The sequence below is a fragment of the Coenobita brevimanus genome, chromosome 54, assembly GCF_032717465.1.
Source record: "Coenobita brevimanus isolate Jiangsu-jjx chromosome 54, ASM3271746v2, whole genome shotgun sequence".
NCBI lineage: Eukaryota > Metazoa > Arthropoda > Malacostraca > Decapoda > Coenobitidae > Coenobita > Coenobita brevimanus.
This window is the reverse complement of record NC_137007.1, coordinates 29,997,165-30,022,164: the sequence shown is the minus strand read 5'-3', so window position 1 is coordinate 30,022,164 and position 25,000 is coordinate 29,997,165. Positions and strand designations below refer to the sequence as shown.

The following is a 25,000-nucleotide window of genomic DNA, read 5'->3' as shown; positions in this document are numbered from 1 at the left end:
TCATAATCTGTTTTGCCATTTTGTCAGGCGATGATGATGATGATGATGATGATGATGGTGATGATGATGATATTGATTATTATTATTATTATTATTATTATTATTATTATTATTATTAAAGGAAAGAGCTCTTAAGATAAATGGTGTTACTGGCAAATAATAATGATGATGATGATGATAATAATAATAATAATAATAATAATAATAATAATAATAATAATATACTTTAAAGAACTTTGAACGCAAATTAAACGTGTGTTCAATAATGGCTGTTGAAGAAAAAAATAGGGAAGAGGGAGGGGAGAGAAAAACCCGAGAACACGCCGGTAATTAAGGAGAGAGAGAGAGAGAGAGAGAGAGAGAGAGAGAGAGAGAGAGAGAGAGAGAGTGGAAATGTCAAAAGTGGCTGAGTAAGGTAGGAACTGAAATTACCAAAAGCCACACAACTCCTGAGAGAGAGAGAGAGAGAGAGAGAGAGAGAGAGAGAGAGAGTATCGTGAAATTAATTAACTCTCGCCTCGTGACTAGCAATTGTTTCTGTAGCATCTTAAATAATAGGTACTAAAATTTGGAGTGCAATTACTGAAATGGAAAAAATACGCCAATTATTTTTCTTGATTTTGTACGTTGATAGAAAATTAAAACAGAACTATTAGGGAAGGAGAGCTGGCTTATTATTATTATTATTTTTCCATGGCAGTAGTACCTGATTCATTTTACCTGTAATATATTTTTTAATCTGAATGGTGAAATGGAAATTAATATCTTCAGTCAGTGTGTTTAAAATTGACTGGTGTAACAGGTAATTATGATTAGAGGGTAAAATTGTGAAATAGAGTAAGGCGATCTTACTGTTAAATCATCATCATCATCATCATCCAGACCCTAACCTTTACCCTACTTGCAAAAAACTGCGGATACAACTAAGAAAGCACCGAGGAAGTCCATACCTCCACCAACGCCAATACAGCTTATGCTTTCCTGTTGTTTATTACTCTTACGTACCAGGCGAATACTTTTACCGTCTAACACAGTCAGTTAATTCTACGGTCTCTGTCTGCCATGTTTCACTGAGTCCATACCTCGGGCAGCTCCAGTAGCATGTGATATAATTCTACACCTGATCCAAGTCCACGTGAAAATCTAACAAACTCTTCCTTGACCCACCGCCCACCTGTCCACCATATTTACTTGAAATTCGATAATAACTTTTCGAGATATACACAGACAGATTGACAGACAGGCAAGGGTGAATAAGTAACCTCCATCAGACTTGAGGTAATTACAAGGGAACGATATTATCCCCGCAAACCCTAACTGCTGACTGGCATGTGTGTTAGTTAGGCATGGAATAATACTGAGTGCAGCACGCCACAGCGGAAGTGTTTGGCGCGGCAGGGTGCTGTGCTGACGAAAGAGAGAGAGAGAGAGAGAGAGAGAGAGAGTTAAGAAAACACAAGGTACAACGGTAGGTTAAATGTGTAATAAAGTAAGATTACATACCTACATATGAGAGAGAGAGAGAGAGAGAGAGAGAGAGAGAGAGAGAGAGAGAGAGAGAGAGAGCGAGTGAGCGAGCAGACTTTACGGTCCCAACGAGCGAACTTAACATTTAATCGATGCCCTGGTGGTAGCATTGTAAGAATATTATAGTACAGGAGAGAGAGAGAGAGAGAGAGAGAGAGACGGTGGGGGGGGGGTGCTCTGACACTGCTGACGGTAATGGTGTTGGGGTTGACGGTGGGGTTGCGTGCTGCTGCCTCCACACCTCACGCCACCACGCCACTATGATGGAGAGAGAGAGAGAGAGAGAGAGAGAGAGGGTAGGGGGGTTAGATTGATAGACAGACCACACAGACATTACGTTCCCAACAATGCGGACTTAAACACATAATCGATGCCCTAGTCCTAACAGCAGGGTGAGAGAGAGAGAGAGAGAGAGAGAGAGAGAGAGAGAGAGAGAGAGAGAGAGAGAGAGAGAGAGAGAGAGAGAGTATACAGAATTAGATCGACCCTTCCAAGAAACCTATCGAAGTCCAGTTACATATTTCTCTGGAACACTTTAAGGAAGTGTGTAATGCATGTGTGTTTTCTTGTACCCTGATGTCTTTTATGTAAAATTAAATTACTTTTTATCAGTTTATCCTTAGACCAATAGGAACATCCCCCCCAAAAAAAAAAAAAAAAAATCATTCACCCCATCGTATGTATAATTTCAAGCAAAACAGTGATAAAAAGAAAAAAGGAGAGGGAGTAGAATTAAGAAACTAAAATTAATTAAAAAAAAAATGGGCTGCTTTGGTTAATAGTTCCATTATACCATCGAAACACAAAATTTAGATATCTTTGTGTGTGTGTGTGTGTGTGTGATCAGCGGACCTAGCGAGGGGAATTGACAGGGGGAAAGAATAGAGAGGGAAGGGGAATGGATGAGGATAAGAGAAAGGGGAGGGGGGGTTGGAGGAGGGAGTGCAGGGTAGAGATATGGAAAGGGGGAAGAGGGCGGGAGAGGTAGAGGGAGGGGGGAGGGAAATGGAATGGAACAGGGGATGGAGAGGAGAAGATTAAAAGGAGAGGGAGAGGGAGAAAGAAGTGGGATAGAGGAAGGTCGAGGGGTAAACGAGAGAGGAAAATGAGAAAAGAGAAGAGGAAGGAGGAAGTTACTAGAAGGAAAGGGAACCTGGAGGGGAAGGGGAATAGGGGGGAGGGAGAGGGGAAATAGGGTAGAGGGGGAGAGGGAAGTGGATGGTATAGTGGGAAAGGGAGAAGGGGGAATAGATGGATAGGGTAGAAAGGAGGGAGACAGAGAAAGAACGGGAATAAAGGGAAGGGTTGAAAAAGGGGGGAAGGGGAAGGGGGAAGGGAAGGGGATGAGGAGGGGAAGGGGGGATGGTGGGATATACAGAGGTCTTACACACGCTACACTCTGCAATACTGTCATTCTCTCTCTCTCTCTCTCTCTCTCTCTCTCTCTCTTTCTCTCTCTCTCTCTCTCTCTCCCCAAGGATATTGTTCCAGGAATTATGATTTTTATGGTGGTTGTTGTGGGTATGGTTGTGATTGGTTGTAGTAGTGGTCGTAGCCGTTGATGATGATCGTTGTAGTGGTTGTTATGATTGATTGTGATGGTTGTAGTGGTTGTTATGGTTGAGTGTGATGGTTGTAGTGGTTGTTATGGTTGATTGTGATGGTTGTAGTGGTTGTTATGGTTGATTGTGATGATTGTAGTGGTTGTTATGGTTGATTGATGGTTGTAGTGGTTGATTGTGATGGTTGTAGTGGTTGTTATGGTTGATTGTGATGGTTGTAGTGGTTGTTATGGTTGATTGTGATGGTTGTAGTGGTTGTTATGGTTGATTGTGATGGTAGTAGTGGTTGTTATGGTTGATTGTGATGGCAGTAGTGGTTGATTATGATGGTTGTAGTGGTTGTTATGGTTGATTGTGATGGTTGTAGTGGTTGTTATGGTTGATTGTAATGGTTGTAGTGGTTATGATTGGTTGTGGTAGTGGTGGTTGTGGTTGTGGTGGTGTGACCTGGGGAAAGGGACAAGTTAGCGAAGCAGAGGACACGAGAAGCAATTACCCAAGTTTGTCAGTGGTATGCTTGTCACGAGTTTGATTGCTCCTTATACCGGCCCTTATACTGACCCTTATACCGGCCCTTATACTGACCCTTATACCGGCCCTTATACTGACCCTTATACCGGCCCTTATACTGACCCTTATACTGGCCCTTATACCGGCCCTTATACCGGCCCTTATACCGGCCCTTATACCGGCCCTTATACTGACCCTTATACCGGCCCTTATACTGACCCTTATACCGGCCCTTATACTGACCCTTATACTGGCACTTATACCGGCCCTTATATTGACCCTTATACCGGCCCTTTTACTGACCCTTGTATTGACCCTTATTTGCCCTTATACCCACCTTTATACTGACTCTAATACTGGCCCTTATATCAGTTCATTTACTAGTCCTTATTCCATCCCTGATATCTCCCCTTATACCACCCCTTGTATCTCCCCTTATACCAGCCTTTGTATCTCCTCTTATACCAGCCTTTGTATCTCCCCATATTCCAGCCCTTGTATCTCCCCTTATTCCAGCCCTTGTATCTTCCCTTATACCAGCCCTTGTATCTCCCCTTATACCACCCCTTGTATCTCCCCTTATACCACCCCTTGTATCTCCCCTTATACCAGCCTTTGTATCTCCCCTTATTTCAGCCCTTGTATCTCCCCTTATACCAGCCCATGTATCTCCCCTTATACCAGCCTTTATATCTCCCCTTATGCTAGTCCTTATACCATTCGTTATTCAGCTTCTTCAGTCCCTTATACCAGCCCTCATCCTTTCATACCGCACCATTCCTCAACCGATTATCCTCTCATACCGGCCCCTATAGCAACCCTTATACTCGCCGACATACCCTTATACCAGTTCTTTACCAGTCCTTGTACCAGTCTTTATACCAGTCTTTATACCAGTCTTTATACCAGTCTTTATACCATCCCTAATACCAGCCCTTATACCCTTATACCAGTTTTTATACCAGTGCTCGTTTATATTCTCCCTAATGGCGTCTGGCTGTCGTGTAATTGAAAAATGAACGATTTATTGAATGATATTTTTGAACTGTCCATAATGGTTTCCTTCAATAAATGGTTCGAAAAGAGAGAGTAGTTGTATTATTTTGCTGTTTTTATCTATTTATATCCATATTTATCTATCTATCTCTGTTTATCTGTCTGTCTTTATCTATATCTGTCTGTTTGTCTTTCTCTGTCCGTCTGTCTTTCATTATATAATCTGTCTGTCTTTCTTTCCACCTGTGTATATCTAAATTTCGTGCAGTTTCTCTCTTACGCCTGTACAGTAGGTAACTTTTTGTAAATATTTATATGACAAATTAGTATAAATATTTAGTCGATTCAATAGTTCTTCTGTATTTTTGTATCTATAATATCATCGTTTAATCTCAAAAACTGTTCCAAGTCCCTGTTATTTTATTGTGGAATTTCAGTATCAAAATTTTCCAGTGACCTTTTTTTAATTTTATTTTTTATCCCCGCGTTAGGTGCCTTAATTTTGGTAATGGAGGCTATTATGTCAATTATTATAACCCCGCGCCACCACCACGCCTCCCGCCACCGCCTCCCAGCAAGCAGATCGCGTCATTATTGAATTCTCGACCCTAATTATCGGATTTCTCCCCCCCCTCCTTTTTTTTGGGGGGGGAGGGGCCTTCTCGTTTCCATTTCTTCGCCTTTTTTTTCTAATTGAATATTTTGCCCTAATTATTGGATTTTTTCGTGTTTGTTTCTCCGATTTTCTTTTCATTTCTTCGCCCTGAATGTCTCTCTTTTTTTTCTTTTTTTTTTTTTTCTTTTTTTGTCTTGTTCTTCCCACTTTTTTTTTTTTTTTCTGATTGAATTCTTTGTCGATTTTTTTCTTGTGTCCTTTCTGTTTCACCCCACTTATCTTTTTCAAATTGAATTCTTTGCCTTAATGATTTTTTTCTTCCTTCCCCCCCCCTCTCTCTCTCTCTCTCTCTCCGTGGTACCCTGCACACTCCAACACGCGACCAGCAAGCGAGGGGTTGGACTGGGGACTTTTTTCTTCTTTATATCTTGAGCAACCTTAGCACTCTAATTACTAGGTCGATTTGGTTTCATCTGACAGAACTGGGTCACTGCCATAATTTCAATACTGGGTCTGTGTCTTGGTGATGCTTCTTAATGAGGTAACAGTGAGTCTTCTTCCATAGGCTCATTTTTACTCCAACTCGGCCGAAAACTGCAATCTCACCATCGTGAATGCTGAGTTGTAACGAGAGATTAATGCTAGAAAATGGTGCAAGTCATGAGGAAGTGCTGTGGAGAGGATGTAGAGCCGTAGCATTGTCTTTTTCTGCCACTGAGCTTCATGACGTAAGATTTCAAAGGGCGAAAATCTGGGCCAAATTAGAGTACAAAGATTATAGTATGTCGTGTATGTCTGAGGCTGAATATAAACAAACACAGCGTTGCCACATTTCTCGACATTTAATACCATCCGTGAAAAACAAAACTGTGGAGGACTGTACATTAGCAACACTGGCTGAAACATTCCTCCAGTACAGTAATATCCAAACGAACTGGACGTAACTTATTTCACTTTTTTGTCGATAATTTTCTCACGGACTTACACGTTCAAGCCAGCGCAGTAGTCTGTAATTGGCAGAGGTAGCTACAATTATCCAAGTTACCTACCGTCTGCCAGCATGCAAATTTACCTACAAAAACATGCAAGGAACCATCACATTTAGTTAACTTTTTGCAACTGGATTTTCTGCAGACTTCCTTTACTACTATTACTACTACTACTACTACTCAGTTACTTTTCAGCCGACCCGTTTCCACACAGTTCTACTGTATTTTTTCCGTTTTCGTAACTTTTCTGCTACTGTGGCCGTACACGTATCGATAAGTAAACAGCTAATTACCTTCGATTCGCCTTACTTTGCGTGGGAAGTATGTGTATTAATATGTTATTCCATAAGATGACCCTTGACCAGAGTGATGAAGTATTTTGCAACTAAATTTTCTCGTCAAACCCACACACAGTGAATAGGCTTATATTTATTCACTTTCTTATTTAACAAGTATAATTTTACACGTGTTGAGGGAGAAAATAGAAATTCTAGTTACTTAAGGCTCCCTTCATTTGGGTGGGACATAGAAGTATTATTTGAAAGTATATAATTGGACTGAGGTAACCACGGGGGTCTCCAGCACGCCTTCATATTAGTTCCTTTTACCCCGGACCTAACTCCCGCTCCTCTGAAAAAAAAAAAAAAAAGGGCACGGAATGGTAATTAGGAGTGAAATATTAAACTCCCTTGTGTAATGGAGGCTATATGAGTCCTTCTTCCCCTCACACGGTGCCAGAAACGAGCCCTTTTGCTGGAAATTCTCAATGAAGTTTTTGCTGCGCGGGAAGGGAAATGTTTTATGCTCGTTACCCCTTAAATTTAGGTTCCGTTTTTTGTTGTGTTTTGGCACGACAGAATTCAAAGCTTTTATATATTTTTTTCTATCTATTTGGAGATGAGCTTGCTATAAACTGTGTACTGTAAGTTTTTAGTTGTTTGTGATTTTGTAACTGATGTACTAATTTTGTTTTATATTTAGTTTCATAATCACAGCTGGAAGTTTTTGGTATGTGATTCTCTCTCTCTCTCTCTCTCTCTCTCTCTCTCTCTCTCTAAATGTGTTGTAAGTGTGTGATTTACGGTAACTCGCCAAGGCACCAGATTGCGAGGCGGAAAACATTATTTACGTCACACACACACACACACACACACACACACACACACACACACACACACACACACACACACACACACACACACACACACACACACACACAATAAATCTCTCTAAGTGGATGTGATATTACGAACTTAAAACAGCTGGGAAACGAAGACAAAAATACGATAAATAACGAAACTGGGCAACGTACGAAATGTGGAAATAGTTTTGTATTGATATTTGCTCTCTCTTTCTCTTTCTCTCTCTCTCTCTCTCTCTCTCTCTCTCTCTCTCTCTCTCTCTCTCTCTCTCTCTCTCTCCCTCAGATATAGCCTTCATTACCTCCTCAGAATACATGCATTTTAAAAGCTGAGTAAGAGATAACAGAAATAAACGAGAGGAGATATATAAGATGATTTAAAAGGAAAGATAGTAATGTGGTCGTAATGCCTTCGCCTCCAGTGCTGTTTATAAGGAGTTCAATCACCCTTGGGAATTTCTCTCAAGACCTCCTCTACCCTCCCCTTCCTTCCTCTTCGTCTTTCTTACCTTCTTCCTCTCCCAAGAACCCTTCCTTCCCTCCATTTTTCCTTTTATCTTCCTCCCCTTCCTCTGCTTCTCTCTCCTCCGGCCCCCCTCCCCTCCTCCGTCTGCCGTTGTTCTCCCTCTTCCATTTTTTCCTTCCTCTTCCCTTTCCTTCCTCAGTGTCTCTTCTTCATCTTTCCTTCCTTCCTCTGTTCTTTACTTTTTCCTCTTCTCTCTCCCTCTCTTCCCGCTTCTCTTCCCATTTCCTTCCTTCTTCTCTTCCCATTCTCCTTTCTTTCCCTCTTCTCTTCCCTTTTCCCTTTCCCTTCCCATCCCCCATCTTTCTGCATCCCTCTTCTTTTTTCATTTACCTTCCTTCCTCTCTCCCCCTCCCCCTCCCCCTCCAGCACATTACGTGAAGCCACCGTGTGAATATATCCCATCGGGCAATATAATGTACAAACTCCCCAATAACAGTTACACCTCGCACTCACTTGCCTCCTGTAGCGTGGCCAGGTAAATAGTGAGAGCATTTTTTTTTCTAAACGTATTTTTAGCCATTTTTTGTGTGCGTTATATATATATATATATATATATATATATTGTGTGCGTTATATATATATATATATATATATATATATATATATATATATATATATATATAATATATATATATATATATATATATATATATATATATATATATATATATGTCATCATCATCATCAGCCGTTTGAGTATCCACTGCAGGACCGGCCTATCTCGAGCGAAGCCGGGACGATACAGCCAGTGTATCTACCAAGTGGCTTAGGCTGTCGGTACAGATTGTATGTAGGGTGAGAAGTGCTTGTAAGTGTAATTGTAATGTTCTGGTGGCTTTGGATGTGTGTGTGTAGTCTGTGAACCAAGTGTAATCGGCCCACGCAAGCCGACTGGGTGCAGGTGGCTCAATCGGTAGAGAGGTGACCTGCAGTCCTATCGGACCCAGGTTCAAATCCCCGCTGGGGCAGGGAACAGTTTAAGGATTTGAATTTCATAAAAGCAGACTTTACCAGTCTACCAGAAGACCCGCCGACATGTAAAAATACCCCCATTAATACCAATACATCAGTCCTGTATGAGATAGCCCTAGCATGTATTCAATATGGACGGTAGGTGTTAACGCCGAAGTGTTGACATGTAGAGGTGCATGGTATGTAGGACTACTGGGCCTTGAGTGCAGACTGTGAAGCCTATGCCCAGAGTCGGACACATAAAAAAAAAGAAGCATACTTTATAGTATGCGACACTGGTTCAACCACAGCACCCCTTACGTCCGCCAGTGCAGTACGTGGCCGGGTGAACACTCCCAAAGTTTATTACCCTCGCGGGCCGGGAACCCTGGTCGACCCGTGTATGAAAGGCACATTGTACCACAGAGGGTCCACACACACACACACACACACACACACACACACACACATATATATATATATATATATATATATATATATATATATATATATATATATATATATATATATATATATATATATTAGCCTACGCATTTCAAAATTTGCCTAACAGAAGAAGACTTAAATCTGAAAGCGACATAGCAAGCCTAAATATATATATATATATATATATATATATATATATATATATATATATATATATATATATATATATATAGATAGATAGATAGATAGATATATGTTATATAAATAGTTTTTTTAAATTTTAGGCTTGCTTAGTCGTTTTCAGTTTTTGTCTTTCTGTTTATTTAGGCAAATTTTTAAATGCATACTTTAAATTTTTTTCCATTTTCGATGACGTTTTTAGGTGTTATTACAAATTATATGGTAAGTCGGATGGCTTTGCAACCTGTCTTAATACACATGAAATAAAATCTACTTCCGGGCTTCTGTCACTCAGTTGTAGCTGTTAGATTACCCTTAACTCCTTCACTACTGCGTATCATTCCTGAGTTAATAAAAATCGCCTGGAAATACCGAGTAAAAAAAAAAAATGAGTGTTAATATTAATAGTTCTGGTTAACCATCACTTTTGCTGTACACGAGTTGAATAGACTCGTTTGTTGGTAATAGTATTATGAATAAAACTTGGTATATCGAACTAAAGATAAGAAAAGTTACCATATATACGGAAGTAAACACAAAGGAAGAGTAAACGAACAGAAAATTATGAAAGAGTAAGCATACGGAAAAAACACAACGAAAGAGTAAGCGTAATGAAAATAAAGATAACGAAAGAGTAAGAATGCAGAAAATAAATGTAATGAAAAAGTTTGCCTAACAAAAATAAACATAACGAGTCACCGTAACGAAAATAAACACAGCTTTTAAGAATCCAGGAAAAAATAAACATAAGGAAAGAGTCACCGAAACGATAATAAACGTAACGAAATTTTACCGCAGTGAAAATAAACATAGCTTTTAACAGTCCCGGAAATATTATAGTGTTAGCCTAGATAAGCTTTGAAATGAGGTCACAGGTACAAAGATATATATAACGTGTGCTCTTCCTGTGTGCCATTGACCTTATCGCGGCGCCCGTGATTGGGGTCGCCTATTTCGCCACAAAACGTCACAAGTTCGGCCGTAGCTCCGTTATCAGTGCTGGTGTGGGTGTAGGTGTGGGTGTGGGGGTGGAGGATATAGCGCATTTCTGTTTATCTCTCTCTCTGTCTGTATCTTTCTAGTGTAAATATGCCTATCCATCTTTTTATATTTTTTTTTTTATCTGTCAGCCTACTGTATGTCACTCAGTCTATCAGTTTTTCTATCGCCACACCCAATCCCACATTTCATCCATGTTTACCGCGATAATGTTGCCTCCGTGTTTTCCTTATCAATCTCGCTAAGCCTTTCACGCCTTTCATTCACCCAGACGATTTAACTCAGCATAAGAGAGGGATTTGGTGACCCCTCCCGTCGCCATTCTTCGTCGCCCTCCATCATACACCCAGTCAGTTTAGCATTATTTTCGACCCTCTTTATTAATAACGCTTTCAAGCTTCTCTAATCGCAGTTAAATCATTCCTCCCGTCGCCACTCCAATCCACCCTCCTCCATGTACTCAGTCAACCAGTCTTTCCCTTTGACTCTTTCACCTTAGTTTCCCTATCAATAATGCCCACACGCTTGGTAACCACACCTGTCACTGTCGCCTCCAAACTAATCTAATCACTGTTCAGTCATCCCTCCCTCCCGTCAGTGCAAGCAACCCTCCATCATGCACTTATCTTCACCTTCCCACCTCTTTCTTACCACCAGACTTCTGTAATCACTCTTCTTTGCCTCACCCTTCACCACTCCAAGCCCCCCTGCCTCATCCACTCAGTCACTGTCATCTTTCCACTCCTCTAAATTTTCCTGTCTTCATCCTCCGCGTGTGTGGCTGTTATACCCTTACTGCGGTCCAGCAAAGCGGATAAAGGGATGGGTATTGCCTGTGGGATGCAACTGAGAATTAGGAAACTGTGAATGGTGAGCAGGTGGATGTGTGGTCATAACATAGGCACATTGTTCATAGATATCTCACATAACACTGTTCATAGTTCGTCTGCTTTGTGTATATGTATGTATGTGGTATGTATGTATGTGTGTAGTATGTATGTACGTATGTATGCATGTATGTGGTATGTATGTGGTATTTATGTATATATGTTTGTGTATGTATGCATATATATATGTATGTATGGAAAACAGGCTTGAGGTGATATTCTACTGTACTCTAATTCCATACACATGCGAACACCTTCATTGACATAGTGAACTGTACTTAGTAAAAGTGATACTGTTTTTATGGTAATTAGAACACTGTCAAAATTTAAGATTGAATTACTGTATAAAGACCCATTTGGGAACTATTTCCGCACCGTAAGAACGATATCGGAATGTAAACAAAATCCCATGAGGTCCAGATAAAGAATATGTTGCGTATTTTTGTAAGTTTAAATCCTTCCCTTCCTAATGGATCCGTTGTGGGATTAGTTTTTTGTTTTATCCTACTTGTCATTTGCCTTATCTCTCTGCCAGTTGGTTACCCTATTTTTGCTCTCGGTTTTACAATTGCTTTCAATTTCAAAATCATCTACAATCTTTTTAATGATAATGGGTATCAGTGTCCTGTGTTACCGTGTTATCTCTGAAAGCCCTTCTCCCAACCTGCATGACCAAACATAACCTGCCTCTTACTGGTATCTCGCACCTGCCATTTGTCTTGCAACTACCTGCAGTCGTGTAATCAAACTTGGCAACTCTCCCCTTATCCTTTAAATCCCTCCTTTCCACCCACTTATCTTTACCTGATCTCACTCTTAGTATCATCTCACACCTACCTTCTATCTTCATATCAATCTGCAATCATGTAATCAAACCAGGCAGCCATCTCTATCATTAGTCTTAACTTTTAAATCCCTCTTCCCACCCGCTTATCTTTACCTGATCTCCCTCTTATCTCTCCACGCCCTCTCAGCCGCTTAACCTAATCTTATCTCTCCCCTGCAGGGCGGGTTTGCGAGGGTGCACGAGGTGACTGATCTGACCACGAACCAGACCTACGCGGGCAAGATAATTCCCAAATGCCGCATCACCAAACCACACCACAAGGAAAAGGTAAGGACAGACGGAGGGATGGTAGTAGTAGTAGTAGTAGTAATTGTAACTCCAGGAGCATATGAAATGTGAACCCAGTTGACTGCAGGCTGAATTTGCAACCCTTGTGCGGTTCACCATCCCGGTTTCTGGGGATAGGGAGGGGGTTGAGGGGCGTTTGCATAACCATAGTGGACATAGTGCCTAATTAATATCAAGGACACACAGACTGACACACACACTCATACACACACACACACACACACACACACACACACACACACACACACACACACACACACACACACACACACATTGCTTTCACTACAGACACCGATTCCGTATTCGTGCTTCGTCAGTCTGGGAAAGGGTTATTTTTGGCCGTCACTCTCCCCTCCGAGGATAAAGTTCGGCCCTGCAGTAGATCACATATGGATTGTTAGTTTAGAGGTACAGGAGGAGAGGAAAGGAAAGGAGAAGGGAAAGGGGAGAGAGAGAGTGGAATAAAAAAAGGGGAGAAGGGAAATGGAGAGAAGGAAGGATGGGGGAAGGAGCAGGGAAGGAAGAGGGGTAGAGGAGAGGAATGGGGAGGCTGAGAATAGGAGTATGTGGGGAAGTGGAAGGGATGGGGAGGGGTGAGGATGGAGGGGGAAGGGTGGGAAGAGGGGGAGAGGGAAGGGGAAGGGGAAGGGGATAGGGAGGGGTGAAGAAGAGGGGAAGGAAAAGGGGAGAGGAAATAGGTGGAGAGAAGGGAGGAAATGATCAGCGCCTGCAAGACCATACCCTAGTGTTGCATCACCACCACCGCATTATAGCCTAGGTGAGAGAGAGAGAGAGAGAGAGAGAGAGAGAGAGAGAGAGAGAGAGAGAGAGAGAGAGAGAGAGAGAGAGAGAGAGAGAACATCTATGCTTTAATTATTCATCCTTAAGTGACACGAGGAGGGTAGGTGAAAGGGAGGTATGGAGGGGAGAGAAGAAAGAGAGGGAGGGGAGGGGGAGGGTAAGGGAGACGGAAGGGAAGGGAAGGGAAGATGTAGAAGAGAAGAATAAAAGAGAAAGGGTTAAGAAGAAAAAGGAAGATAAGCGAGAAGGAAGGGGTAAGAGAAGGGGAAGAGGGGAGGGAAGGGAAGGGAAGGGAAGAAGAGAGTAAAAGAGAAAGAAATGAGAGATAGAAGAGAAGCAGAGGAGATAGAATGAGAACGTGATAAATGAGAGTAAATAATGGAAGAGAAAGGAAAAAGAGGAAAGGAAATAGGAAAGAAAAAATATCGAAGGTAAGAGGGAAGGAAATGGAATGTTTAGGGAAAGAAGAAGGGAAAGAAAAGGGAAGGGTGAGTGGAGGAAAACGGAAACAGAAAAGGGAAAGAGAGGAAGAAAAGTGAGGAGGAAAGGGAAGAGAATTGAGAGGGGAGAGGGGGGCAGAGAAGGGAGGAAAGGTAAGGAAGGGAGAAAAGGTGGAAGGAAATGAAATAGAGAAAATGAAGCAAGAGTAAGAAGGGAGGAAAGGAGAAAGGGAGGGAAGGGTGCAATAGCGAGACGGTGGGAAAGACGATAGGGACGAACTGAAAAGGGAAGAGTGAGGAGGGAGAATAGAGGTGAAAGAAGCTCAGAAGGGGGTGAAAAAGGGAGAGTGTGAAGAAAGAGGGGAAGAAGGGGATGCGAAGGAGAGGAGGAGAGGTGGAAGGGAGGGAAAGGAGAGGAAAGGACTGGAAGAAGAGGAAAGGTAACGAAGAAAATAGGGAATGAGAGACGGAAGGAGAAGAGAAGGAAAATGATGGAGAACGAAGGAAGGAGAAAGGAAAGAATGAGAAGAGGAATTGATGAATTGATGATGGTGATGATGATGATGATGATGATGATGATGATGATGATGACGATGATGGAGGAGGAGGAAGGAAGGAACGAGAGAGAGAGAGAGTGAGAATGGGAAGAGAAGGAAAAATGATTATGGAGATGGATGAATTTGAAGGGAAGGCGGAAGAGACAGACGAGGAAGTGAAGGAACGAAGGGAGGGAGGAGGGAAGGAAAGAAGGAAGAAAGGGAGGAAGGGAAGGAGAGAAGGAAGGAAGGAAGGGGGGGAAGGAGAGAAGGGAGGGAAGGAGAGGAAAGGAGTGCAATGGAGGGAAGGAAGGGAAAGATAGATTTGGCCGGAATGAAAAACAGAACCACCACAAATATGCCGCATCACCAAGGGGAAGGTCGAGAGAGAGAGAGAGAGAGAGAGGTGGGGGGTAAACAGGAAGTGAAGAAGAAGGCTGATGTAAAAGAACGGAAAGGGATAGGAAGGGGAAAGGAAGAGAGATGGAAGGGGGGAAAAGGAGGAGATAGGAGAAAAGGGAAGAAGAATTAGGGGAGGAAGAGGAAGGGGGAAGGAGGGGAAGATGGGGAGGAAGGGGGAGGGAGGAGGAAGAAGGATGGAGGGAAGGTGGAGCGAGACAAATAGTGGAGGAGGAAAGAGGGAAAGGGGAGAGATCTAATGCATTATCGTGGAAGGGAAGGGATGGGGAGGAGGGGAAAGAGGACGGAAGGGAAGGAAAGAGGAAGGAAGGGAAGGAAAGAGGAAGGAAGGGAAAGAAAGAGAAAGATGAACTGAATAACCTACTGTAGTGGAGAGGAGAGGAAAGGAGAGTGGAAATGGGAAAGGAAGAGGTAAGGAAGAGAAAAGAAAATTTTAGAAGGAAGAGAGAGAGAAGAAAAGGAAAGAACTGAGATTGACGAGAGGAGTTTGGAAACAGAAGATCGGAGAGGAGGAGGAGGAGGACTAGGAGAGAGAGAGAGAGAGAGAGAGAGAGATGGGGGGGGGTACGGTTGAATGGCTTTGATTGATGGAGAAAGAAGAGAGGGAGAGAGGAAGGAAACCGAGAGAGAGAGAGAGAGAGAGAGAGAGAGAGAGAGAGAGAGAGAGAGAGAGAGTGCGGTTGAATGGTTGTGGGTAAGTCAGAATGGTTGAGTCCCCGCAGGAAGGTTGAGGAAGGAAGCCACGGAGAGAGACTGGAATGCTGGAGGGAGGAGAAGGAGGAGGAGGAGGAGGAGGAAAGGAAGACTGAGAAGGAGAGGAAGAAATGGAGAAGAGAAAGGAGCAGACAGAGAGAGGGGGGGAGGGTAAGAGGAGGAGGAAAGGGGAGATAATGAAGAGGGAGGGTAGAGGAAGGTGTTTTTTTTTTTTTTTTTTTTTTTCGTGTCCGACTCTGGACAAAGGCTTCAGGGCCTATTTCTCAGGGGCAGTGACTTATCCCAAGGCCCAGTAGTCCTCCTACACCTCCACATGTCACCACTTCGGCGCTAACACCCACCATCCATATTGAATACATGCTAGGGCTGTCTCATACAGGATTGGTGTATTGGTATTAGCGGGGGTATTTTTACGACATGTCGGCGGGTCATCTGGTAGATCAGGAAAGTCTGCTTTCAGGAAATTCAAATCCTTAAACTGTTCCCTGCCCCAGCCGGGATTCGATCCTGGGTCCATTAGGACCGCAGGCCGCCTCTCTACCGATTCAGCCACCGTGTGAGGGGGTGGCTGTATATAATAGTGTAGTGTATGTAAAGGACCAGTATTAGTATGGTATATTTCTTTGAAGGTTAAACGTGTAGATTATCTGTGAATTATGTAGGTTTTATTTTTGTATATACAGTAACAGACTTTCTTTTTCGTCTTCTCCCTCCCTCTGCCTTCCCCTCCATCATCATCATCATCTTGTTACGGCCTTCCCTTCCCTCACCTCCTCTCCCCTTAATATGATTTTTTCTCCCCTCCACCAGTACCATCTTACCATCTCTTCTCTCCTCTCACTCTCTTCTTCAGCCTCTCTTTTAGTTGCTTATATTAATTTTCCCATATACTTTTGCCTATATGAATTTTTCCATGCATATTTTTACACGTATCCTTCCAGTCGCATCTTCGTACTTGATAATTATTGTGGTCATGCAATTGGAGTTTCTTAAAGGCATTATCGGGAATCATAGCTCATTTCTCAAGGGACATACTGATGAAGAAATATTTAGCTAGATTACATTTTAACCTCTCTTTTTTTTTTTCTTTTCACCTGTAGACAGACCTGGGACAAAGGTGAAAAAGTGGGTAATATCGACTGGTTCAAAACATATCATTATTTTTAAAACTTTCACTCAACGCTCGTCTCTGCGGATGCGTTGTCAGAGATCCTAACTTGGGTTCTTGAGCTCTGTCGTACGGTTTATTTCTAAGGGAAGATGTGTAGGTGTTCTGGTCCTGTTAAAGCATGTCGCTGGTAGGTGAGTGCTCCAAAATTGCACCACGTAACCCAAATGTGGTCAAACTAGGTGCTTGTGGACAGGATTGATTTTATTATTTGTGTGTGTGTGTGTGTGTGTGTGTGTGTGTGTGTGTGTGTGTGTGTGTGTGTGTGTGTGTGTGTGTGTGTGTGTGTGTGCTAACGTAATGATATGTCTTTAATAATGAATCCTGACTTCCTTTTAAATTTACTACGTTATTTCGTTTGGTTTTAATATATTGCTAGGAAAATTCGAGATAAAAAAGAGAAAAAACGAGAGGAGAAAGACTGAAAAATGGAGGAAGGGAAGGAGGAAAGAAGGAACTTGGAGGGAGTAAGGGAAGGGGGGAGGGAAGGTTAGGGAAGCTAAGAGGTAATTTGTGGAGGGAGGCCAGAAGATGGAGGGAAGGAGGGAGGGACAGCTGCAGGTAGAGACATGGAGAGGGAGGGAGCGAGGAAGAAGGAAGGACAGGGGAGGAGGAAAGATAGATAGGTGAGAGAGAGAGAGAGAGAGAGAGAGAGAGAGAGAGAGATGGATGGAGGGGGGTGAGGGGTAGAGAGGGAAAAGATTGAAAAGGTGACAGTGAGTGAGATGAGGGGAGGGGGGGAGGGACGGAGGAAGGGTGAGGGGGAGATGAAAAGATGGAAACCGGGAATGACTTGGGGGAGAGAGAGAGAGAGAGAGAGAGAGAGAGAGAGAGAGAGAGAGAGAGAGAGAGAGAGAGAGAGAGAGAGAATCATCCCAAAGGGAGGATTGCTGGAAGGCAGGTAGAGGGAGAGGAGGAGGAAGGATGGAGGGAAAGGTGGAGAGAGAGAGAGAGAGAGAGAGAAGAGGTAGGAAAGGAAGGAGAGAGAGTAAGGCAGGTGGAGGGAAGGAGGGTAAGGCAGGTGGAGGGAAGGAGGGCAAGGCAGGTGGAGGAAGGGAGGGCAAGGCAGATGGAGGGAGGGAGGGTAAGGCAAGTGGAGGGAGGGAGGGTAAGGCAGGTGGAGGGATGGAGGGAGGGTAAGGCAGGTGGAGGGAGGGAGTGTAAGGCAGGTGGCGGGAGGGAGTGTAAGGCAGGTGGCGGGAGGAAGGGAGGGTAAGGTAGGTGGAGGGAGGGAGAGTAAGGCAGGTGGAGGGAAGGAGAGTAAGGCAGGTGGAGGGAGGGAGGGTAAGACAGGTGGAGGGTGGGGGGGAGGGAGAGAGTGTAAGGCAGGTGGAGGGAAGGAGTGTAAGGCTGTAAGGCAGGTGGAGGGAAGGAGTGTAAGGCTGTAAGGCAGGTGAAGGGAAGGAGGGAGGGATGTAGGTAAGGAGGGAGGGAAGATAAGGATGTAATCTGGACGTTCTGTGGTCTATCGTACGTAGAAACACGCATACATACACAAACACCTACATATACATACACAAACACAAACACGTACATCCACACATGCGTGCACATATTCTTACATACACATACACATCCATCCATCCATCCATCCAGCCAGGCAGCCATCCGTCCATACATACATACATACATACACACAAAGGGTAGCGCATCTTTCCCAGGGCAAGGTTATGGCTGGACACGTAGGCAGGGCAGGGAAGGCAGGGCAGGGAAGGCAGGGCGTAACGGCAAGGCAGAACTGGGCCTACCGTAGCCAAGTATAGGGCAAGGCAGGGTGAGTAGGCCTGGACGTATTAAGGTAAAGGAGAGGAAAACAGAGTATACGTATGGTGCAGTATAATACGGCGGTAGTGTAGTTTAGTGTAGGGTGCGGCAATTCAGGGCAGAGCAGGGCAGAGCAGAGCAGAACAAAGCAGAGTGAGCAGAGCAGAGTAGAGCAGCAAAGTACAGCAGGGTAGCAGGGGATCCAAAGGGCATGGCAGGGCGGATGATAACATAGCAGAGGCACTTTTATGCTCCTGTTTTTTAAGGGTTGGGTTGGGCAAAAAACTCACGAAAAGTACTATAATAATGTTATTCCGAGGCCCCCAGGACACGGCAGGGCAGGGCAGGGCAGGGGAGAATACAAGAGAAGAAAAAATCCTGAAGTGGCATAATATTCTTTGATAGGCAGTCTAGATAGTGGAGAAATGAAGGCGGGGGGACTACAGAACAGGGGATTGTAGGACAAGGGATGGCAGGACAAGGGATGGCAGGACAAGGGATGGCAGGGCAAGGGATGGCAGGGCAGGGGATGGCAGGACAGGGCAAGGTAACGTAAACAATATCGAGGGACATTATTGCAGTCAAGGGCAGGACAAAACAGAGGCAGACAGGACAGGGTAGCAAGAAAGGATGATACAAGGGCATGTAACAATATAACTGGACACACACACACACACACACACACACACACACACACACACACACACACACACACACACACACACACACACAATGCAAAACTGAAAAAAAAAAGGCAGGGCAGAAGAAAAGACGAGACAAAAAACAAGGATCATAACAAAAGGAGAAGGAAAGAAAGCAGACCAAAACAAAGCAGGGCAGAACAGGAGCAGACAAGGGAAGGGAGGACAAAGCAGAAGAGAAAATGGTTTAAGGGGCACAATTTCAGTGGTAAACAGGGGTGGGGGAGTGAGAGGATGAAGGGGTGAGAGAGAGAGAGAGAGAGAGAGAGAGGGAGAGAGAGAGCTGGTTATTAGCATGCAATGTGGGTAAGGGTGATGCTTGAAATGTGTCTGGGATGAGGCCCACATGAGCAGAATACATACACAACACAGAGGGGTGTGACGGACCTGTTGTGGAAGTGTTTGTGTATGTTAAGTGGTGTGTGTGTGTGTGTGTGTGTGTGTGTGTGTGTGTGTGTGTGTGTGTGTGTGTGTGTGTGACTTTTGTGGTATTTTTAGTGTGTGTGTGTGGGGTGTTTTGTGTGTGTGGGGGGGAGGGGATGTTTTGTGTGTGTGTGTGGGGGGTGTTTGGATGTGTGTGTGTTTGTGTGTGTGTGTGTGTGAGTGTGCGTGCGTGAGTGTGCGTGCGTGCGTGTGCGTGCGTGCCCGTGCGTGCGTGCATGGGTGTGTGTGCTTATACAGTGACGTTGTTATGTAGTGTGGACCTGCTGTATTTTGATGGTGTGGCGTTTGTGATGCTGATGTGGTGTGATGATGGTGATGATGCCGTTGTGCTAGTGTGGTGTGATGATGATGATTGTGTGGTGTAATTGTGTGGTGTTGTGGTGTGTCTGGTTTGATGGGTTAGCGAGATGTTTGGGAAATGTCTGGGATGAGAGTGACACGGCCGATATACTTGTGGTTTGTGATGGACTTTGCGAGTATGTCTTTATGGTAGTGGTAGTTGTGTGGTGTGTGGTAGCGGTAGTGGTGTGGTGTGTGGTAGCGGTAGTGGTGTGGTGTGTGGTAGTGGTGTGGTGTGTGGTAGTGGTAATAGTGTTGTGTGGTGATGGAAATATTTGTGTTGTGGTGATGAGGTTTGTGGAGACGTATGTACGAGTAGTGTTAGCTGCGACGATGTTGTGCTGTGTTGTGGTGTGGTGGTGAAGCGTGGTGGTGTGATACCAGCTGTAACGATATACTGTCGTGTGGTGAAGGTTGGTGGCGAATTGTGGTGGTGTGGTGTTAGTTTTAATGGTAGGCTGTTGTATTGTGTGGTGTGTTGTGGTGTGGTGTGTGTCGTGGTGTGTTCTGATATGGTATAGTATGGTGTGGTGTTGTGTAGTGTGGTGTGGTGTGGTGGTGTAATGTGGTGGTGTGGTGCTTGGTGGTGTGGTATGAGAAACCGCTTGTGATTTGTGGAACAGGGTGAAGTATGATAACGCCTTTTTTTTTTTTAAATTCTATTATTGCTTCCATCAGGCGGTATTCCTCATGTTAGGACCTAGAAGTGAAGGGTTTACTAGAGTGGCCTTGGAGATTCCGCAACACCTCTTCCTTGGCGATTTTTTCTGCACATTACACATGAATATTACATCTCAGTCTCTTGTATATTACTGATGCCAGCCATGTCGATATTCAGACGGCGTAAATAACACACATTATAAGCTCAGTGTGTAATATGTAAAATAAATCGCTCATGTAGGAGTGCAACGAAGCCTCCTGTGTTTTCTACAATGCGGACCACTGTTTCTAACCCCTTCGCTACTGGATGCCTCTCCTACGCTGCATGTTGATAATAATAATAATAATAATAAAAAAAAATAAAAAATAATAATAGTAGTAGTAGTAGTAGTAGTAGTAGTTGTTGTTGTTGTAGTAGCAGAAGTAGCAGCTGTAGCAGTAGTAGTAGTAGTGGTTGTAGTTAGTGGTTAGTAGTAGTAGTAGTTTTAATGGTAGTGGTGGTTGTTGTTGTTGTACTATAATAATAATAATAATAATAATAGTAATAATAATAATAATAATAATAATAATAATAACAATACAATAATAATAATGCAGAGGGAATAAAAACACAATAGGAATGACGTCATGGTACTGAGGGCTTTAAAATGTGTCTGGTGTGAGGGAGATGTGATCAGCATACCCAAATGTGTGTGTGTGTGTGTGTGTGTGTGTGTGTGTGTGTGTGTGTGTGTGTGTGTGTGTGTGTGTGTGTGTGTGTGTGTGTGTGTGTGTGTGTGAGAGAGAGAGAGAGAGAGAGAGAGAGAGAGAGAGAGAGAGAGAGAGAGAGAGAGAGCGCAGAAAGAAAATCACCCAGCATATCCCAACCCCCTCCCCTCCTCCCTCCTCCCCTCTCACACGCAGAACCAGAAGTAAATACGAGAGCTGATGTGAGTGTTACGGGTTGTGTTACGTCTTTAGCACCGTCACACCCGTATCACCTTCCCTGCAGATACACGTGACGGTGGAAGAAGGGGGGGGGGGAGTTTGAGACGGCGTAACATTATGGAAAAATTTTGGCTTGTGACTGCAGCTGATTGGAGAGAGAGAGAGAGAGAGAGAGAGAAACACACTTCCTCCACCTGCTAATCCACTCATCCACTTCACTCCCTCATAAAAAAAAACCCTTCCACTTCACTAAACCAACCACCACACTTCCACATTTCTTTTTAATCTTCTATTTTTCCACCTGTTCCTTCAGCCTAACCTAACCTTACCTAGATAGATAAATAATAGATTGATAAACAGACGGGTAGAAAGAGGCAGATAGATGGAGGTAAATATAGATAGGTAGATAGAAAGATAGAGAGCAGATAACTAGATCGATCGATAAATAAATAGATAGAGAAGCACCATTTTCCCGCCTCAGGTCCAGCTTCCCACACACCTGCCCCCACCCCACCACACCTGAATCTCTCCCGCCACACCTGCCCTCCGCTGAACACCTGTCAGTAGGATGGGAACACCTGTTTTGAGAGGGGAGACGCGGAAATTGAAAAAAAAATGTGATGCGTAGTTTGTCAGTTTGGGGGCGAATCATCATCATCATCATCATCGTCACCTCCTCTTATCTTTATGAAATTCTTAGGAGCAAAATACAAGCAGACGTCCCCGCAGCGGCTAGTACGAAAACGAGTGGATTTGAGCCCTAGGAGGTTATGGACAGCCGTGAAAGGAGGGCTGGGACATGACACGTGTTGGTTACCAGGCCGTGTGTGTGTGTGTGTGTGTGTGTGTGTGTGTGTGTGTGTGTGTGTGTGTGTGTGTGAGAGAGAGAGAGAGAGAGAGAGAGAGAGAGTTACGTTTAAGAGAAGGTGTAAAGGAAAGTGCACTCAAGAGAGAGAGGGAGAGATGTAAACGTTAAGTGCGAAAGTTAAAGGAAGTATATGCGTGAGAGGAAGAGTGAGAAAGGGTGAGAGGAAGAATGAGGAAGAGAGCATTACGTGTAGAGAGAAGGGATGTGTGGATATGTGGGTGGGAAGGGATGGATATGGCAAAGGGAGACTGGATGTGAGGATGAAGATGTGGATGAGGATTGGGATGTGGGTGTGGGAAAGAGGATGTGGGTATGAGAGTGAGGGTAAGAGTGTGAGTGTTGGTGGGTGTGGGTGTGGGTGTTGATCTGGGTGTGGGAGTGGCGTGTGGGCGTGAAAATTAGAGTTGGGGTGCGAAAGTGAGAGTGTGGGTGTGAGGGTGAGCGAGAGTTGCGGCTTTCAGAGTGTCGAAAGAAGGGTGTGAGCATGAGAATTAGAGTGATTGTGTGATAGTGTTGATATTTTGATTTCACGCTGATAAAATTAACAATATATTATAATTGTTTTTACTGCTGTTGTGATGCAAATGTGGGACCTGTTTGTGTGTGAAAGGTGTGTGTAAGGATAAGGGCAGTGTGTAAATAGGGTGTTTGTGCCTCTGCTGTAGGTCCTCGGGCTGTGTGTGTGTGTGTGTGTGTGTGTGTGAGAGAGAGAGAGAGAGAGAGAGAGAGAGTGAGGGTGTGAGGGCGAGGGAGAGGGTGTGGGGGTGTAAGAGAGGGTGTAAATAGTGTGTTTGTGCCTGGCCTAATACCACCCTCGGCAGTGTGGTAAAGTAATTTCTTCACCCTCTGTTGTTTACGTCCTCTCACCCCACCTCATCTCCAGTACCACCTTTACTACCACAGCAACAACTACCCTACCACTACTGCCACCATCACTACCCTCACTACCACTACCCCAGAACCACAACACAACCCCTCCCACTGCTGCCACCACCACTTCTACCACTGCTACCGCTATAATACCTACCATTAAAACCACTACTATATTTTCTACTGCTGCTGTTACTACTACAATCAACACTACCATCACAACACCTGTCTACTCTACGAACACTTCTGCTACCACAACACCTGCCTGCTTAACTACCAACACTGCTACCATTACCACTAGCTTAATTCCTACCACTTTTAACTGCTAACATTACCACCATTACTCCCACCACACCTACCACTACCACCACCACCCCTACTACTATTACTGAATTCGTTACTTCACCCACTACCACCAACATTTGCCATCCATTACCACAGCTACCACAGCTACCACAACTACCACACATCTCCTCGGTATCAGGGTAATTATCCCATCTATTACTGCCTGGGCATAGGAGGGGTCAGATAACAGGGACCCTCTCACCTTACACCTTATCTTTGTACCCTTATATTGCCTTATGTATATACACACACACACACACACACACACACACACACACACACACACACACACACACACACACACACACACACACACACACACACACACACACACACACACACATTCATTACAGCTTCCACATAATTTCTCACCCAACCACACCCACCCACACCCACCCACATACACCCTCCCACACCCACGCACCCACACTTACCTATTCACCTCCTAATACACACACACACACACACACACACACACACACACACACACACACACACACACACACACACCACCCATCCAAACTCCCATCCCACCCCTCCCACTCAACCCCAGCCTCCCTATCAGTCAGATTTACCTACCTCTCTTCTCCCTTCCCCTCTCCTCTCCCCTTCTCTCCTCTCTTCCCCTTCCCTTCCCCTCTCCTCTGCCTTTCCTTCTCCCCTCCTGTCCACCTCCTCCTGTCCTCCTCCTCCTGTCCACCTCCTCCTGTCCTCCTCCTCCTGTCCTCCTCCTCCTGTCCTCCCCCTCCTGTCCTCCCCCTCCCTTCTCCCCTCCTGTCCTCCCCCTCCTGCCCTCCCCCTCCCTTCTCAGTCCTACCTTCATCCCATTGGTCACCCATCGGACAGGTAACACCCACTTAATAAACCTCACTACCTGAAGGAGAAAAGGAAAAGGGAAAATGAGGAGTTACTCAAAATTTTCACTTTACAAAAACATTACATTGATTTTGTTTGTGTTCATAGTCTGGTGTTTGGATTTTCTTTTAAGTTTTTTTTTTTTTCACCAACGCCTCTGTACGGAGGAAAAGAAAATATGTGTAAAGGAAAGGAAGCTAAGAAACAGGGGAAAGAAATCGAGAAGACAGTGAAGCAGCCTGGGGGAGAGACGAGAGAAAAAAAGACAAAAAAGTTAATCTCTTCCTCTCTCTTTTCTCCAAGACTCTCTCTCTCTCTCTCTCACTTAGACGAAGAAAAGGCGGGAAAAAATAAAACTCTCAAAATCTCAATGGAAAACAGGCCTCTTCGATTTTCAGCTGGATGGAGGGGCGGGCAGGGGCTATTGGAGTGGAGGCTATAAGGACGAGGAGCTTATGGGGAACTGATGGGATTTTAGGTCTTATGATTCCACGGTTTTTATGTCCCTGTGGCTTTGGGGTGAGGGGGGGGTCGTTCTGAAGAGACGCGTAAGGATAAGTAAATTGCTTCTGTTGCCTTGCTGAGAGAGAGAGAGAGAGAGAGAGAGAGAGAGGTGATGAGGTCCCTTATGAGGCCTGGTTTACAGTACACTCACTACACCCTGCCATAGCACCCCTACCTA

General features: G+C 44.2%; 1 protein-coding gene across 1 annotated transcript in view; it reads left to right on the top strand.

Annotated features, from left to right (window-relative positions):
• Positions 1–25,000, top strand: part of LOC145400940 (serine/threonine-protein kinase PLK1-like) — a 212,920-nt gene that overhangs the window by 133,084 nt on the left and 54,836 nt on the right. The window contains exon 2 of the mRNA XM_080273305.1: positions 12,338–12,445. Coding sequence (XP_080129431.1) covers positions 12,338–12,445 — 108 coding nt within the window. The remainder of the gene's footprint in view (positions 1–12,337; positions 12,446–25,000) is intronic.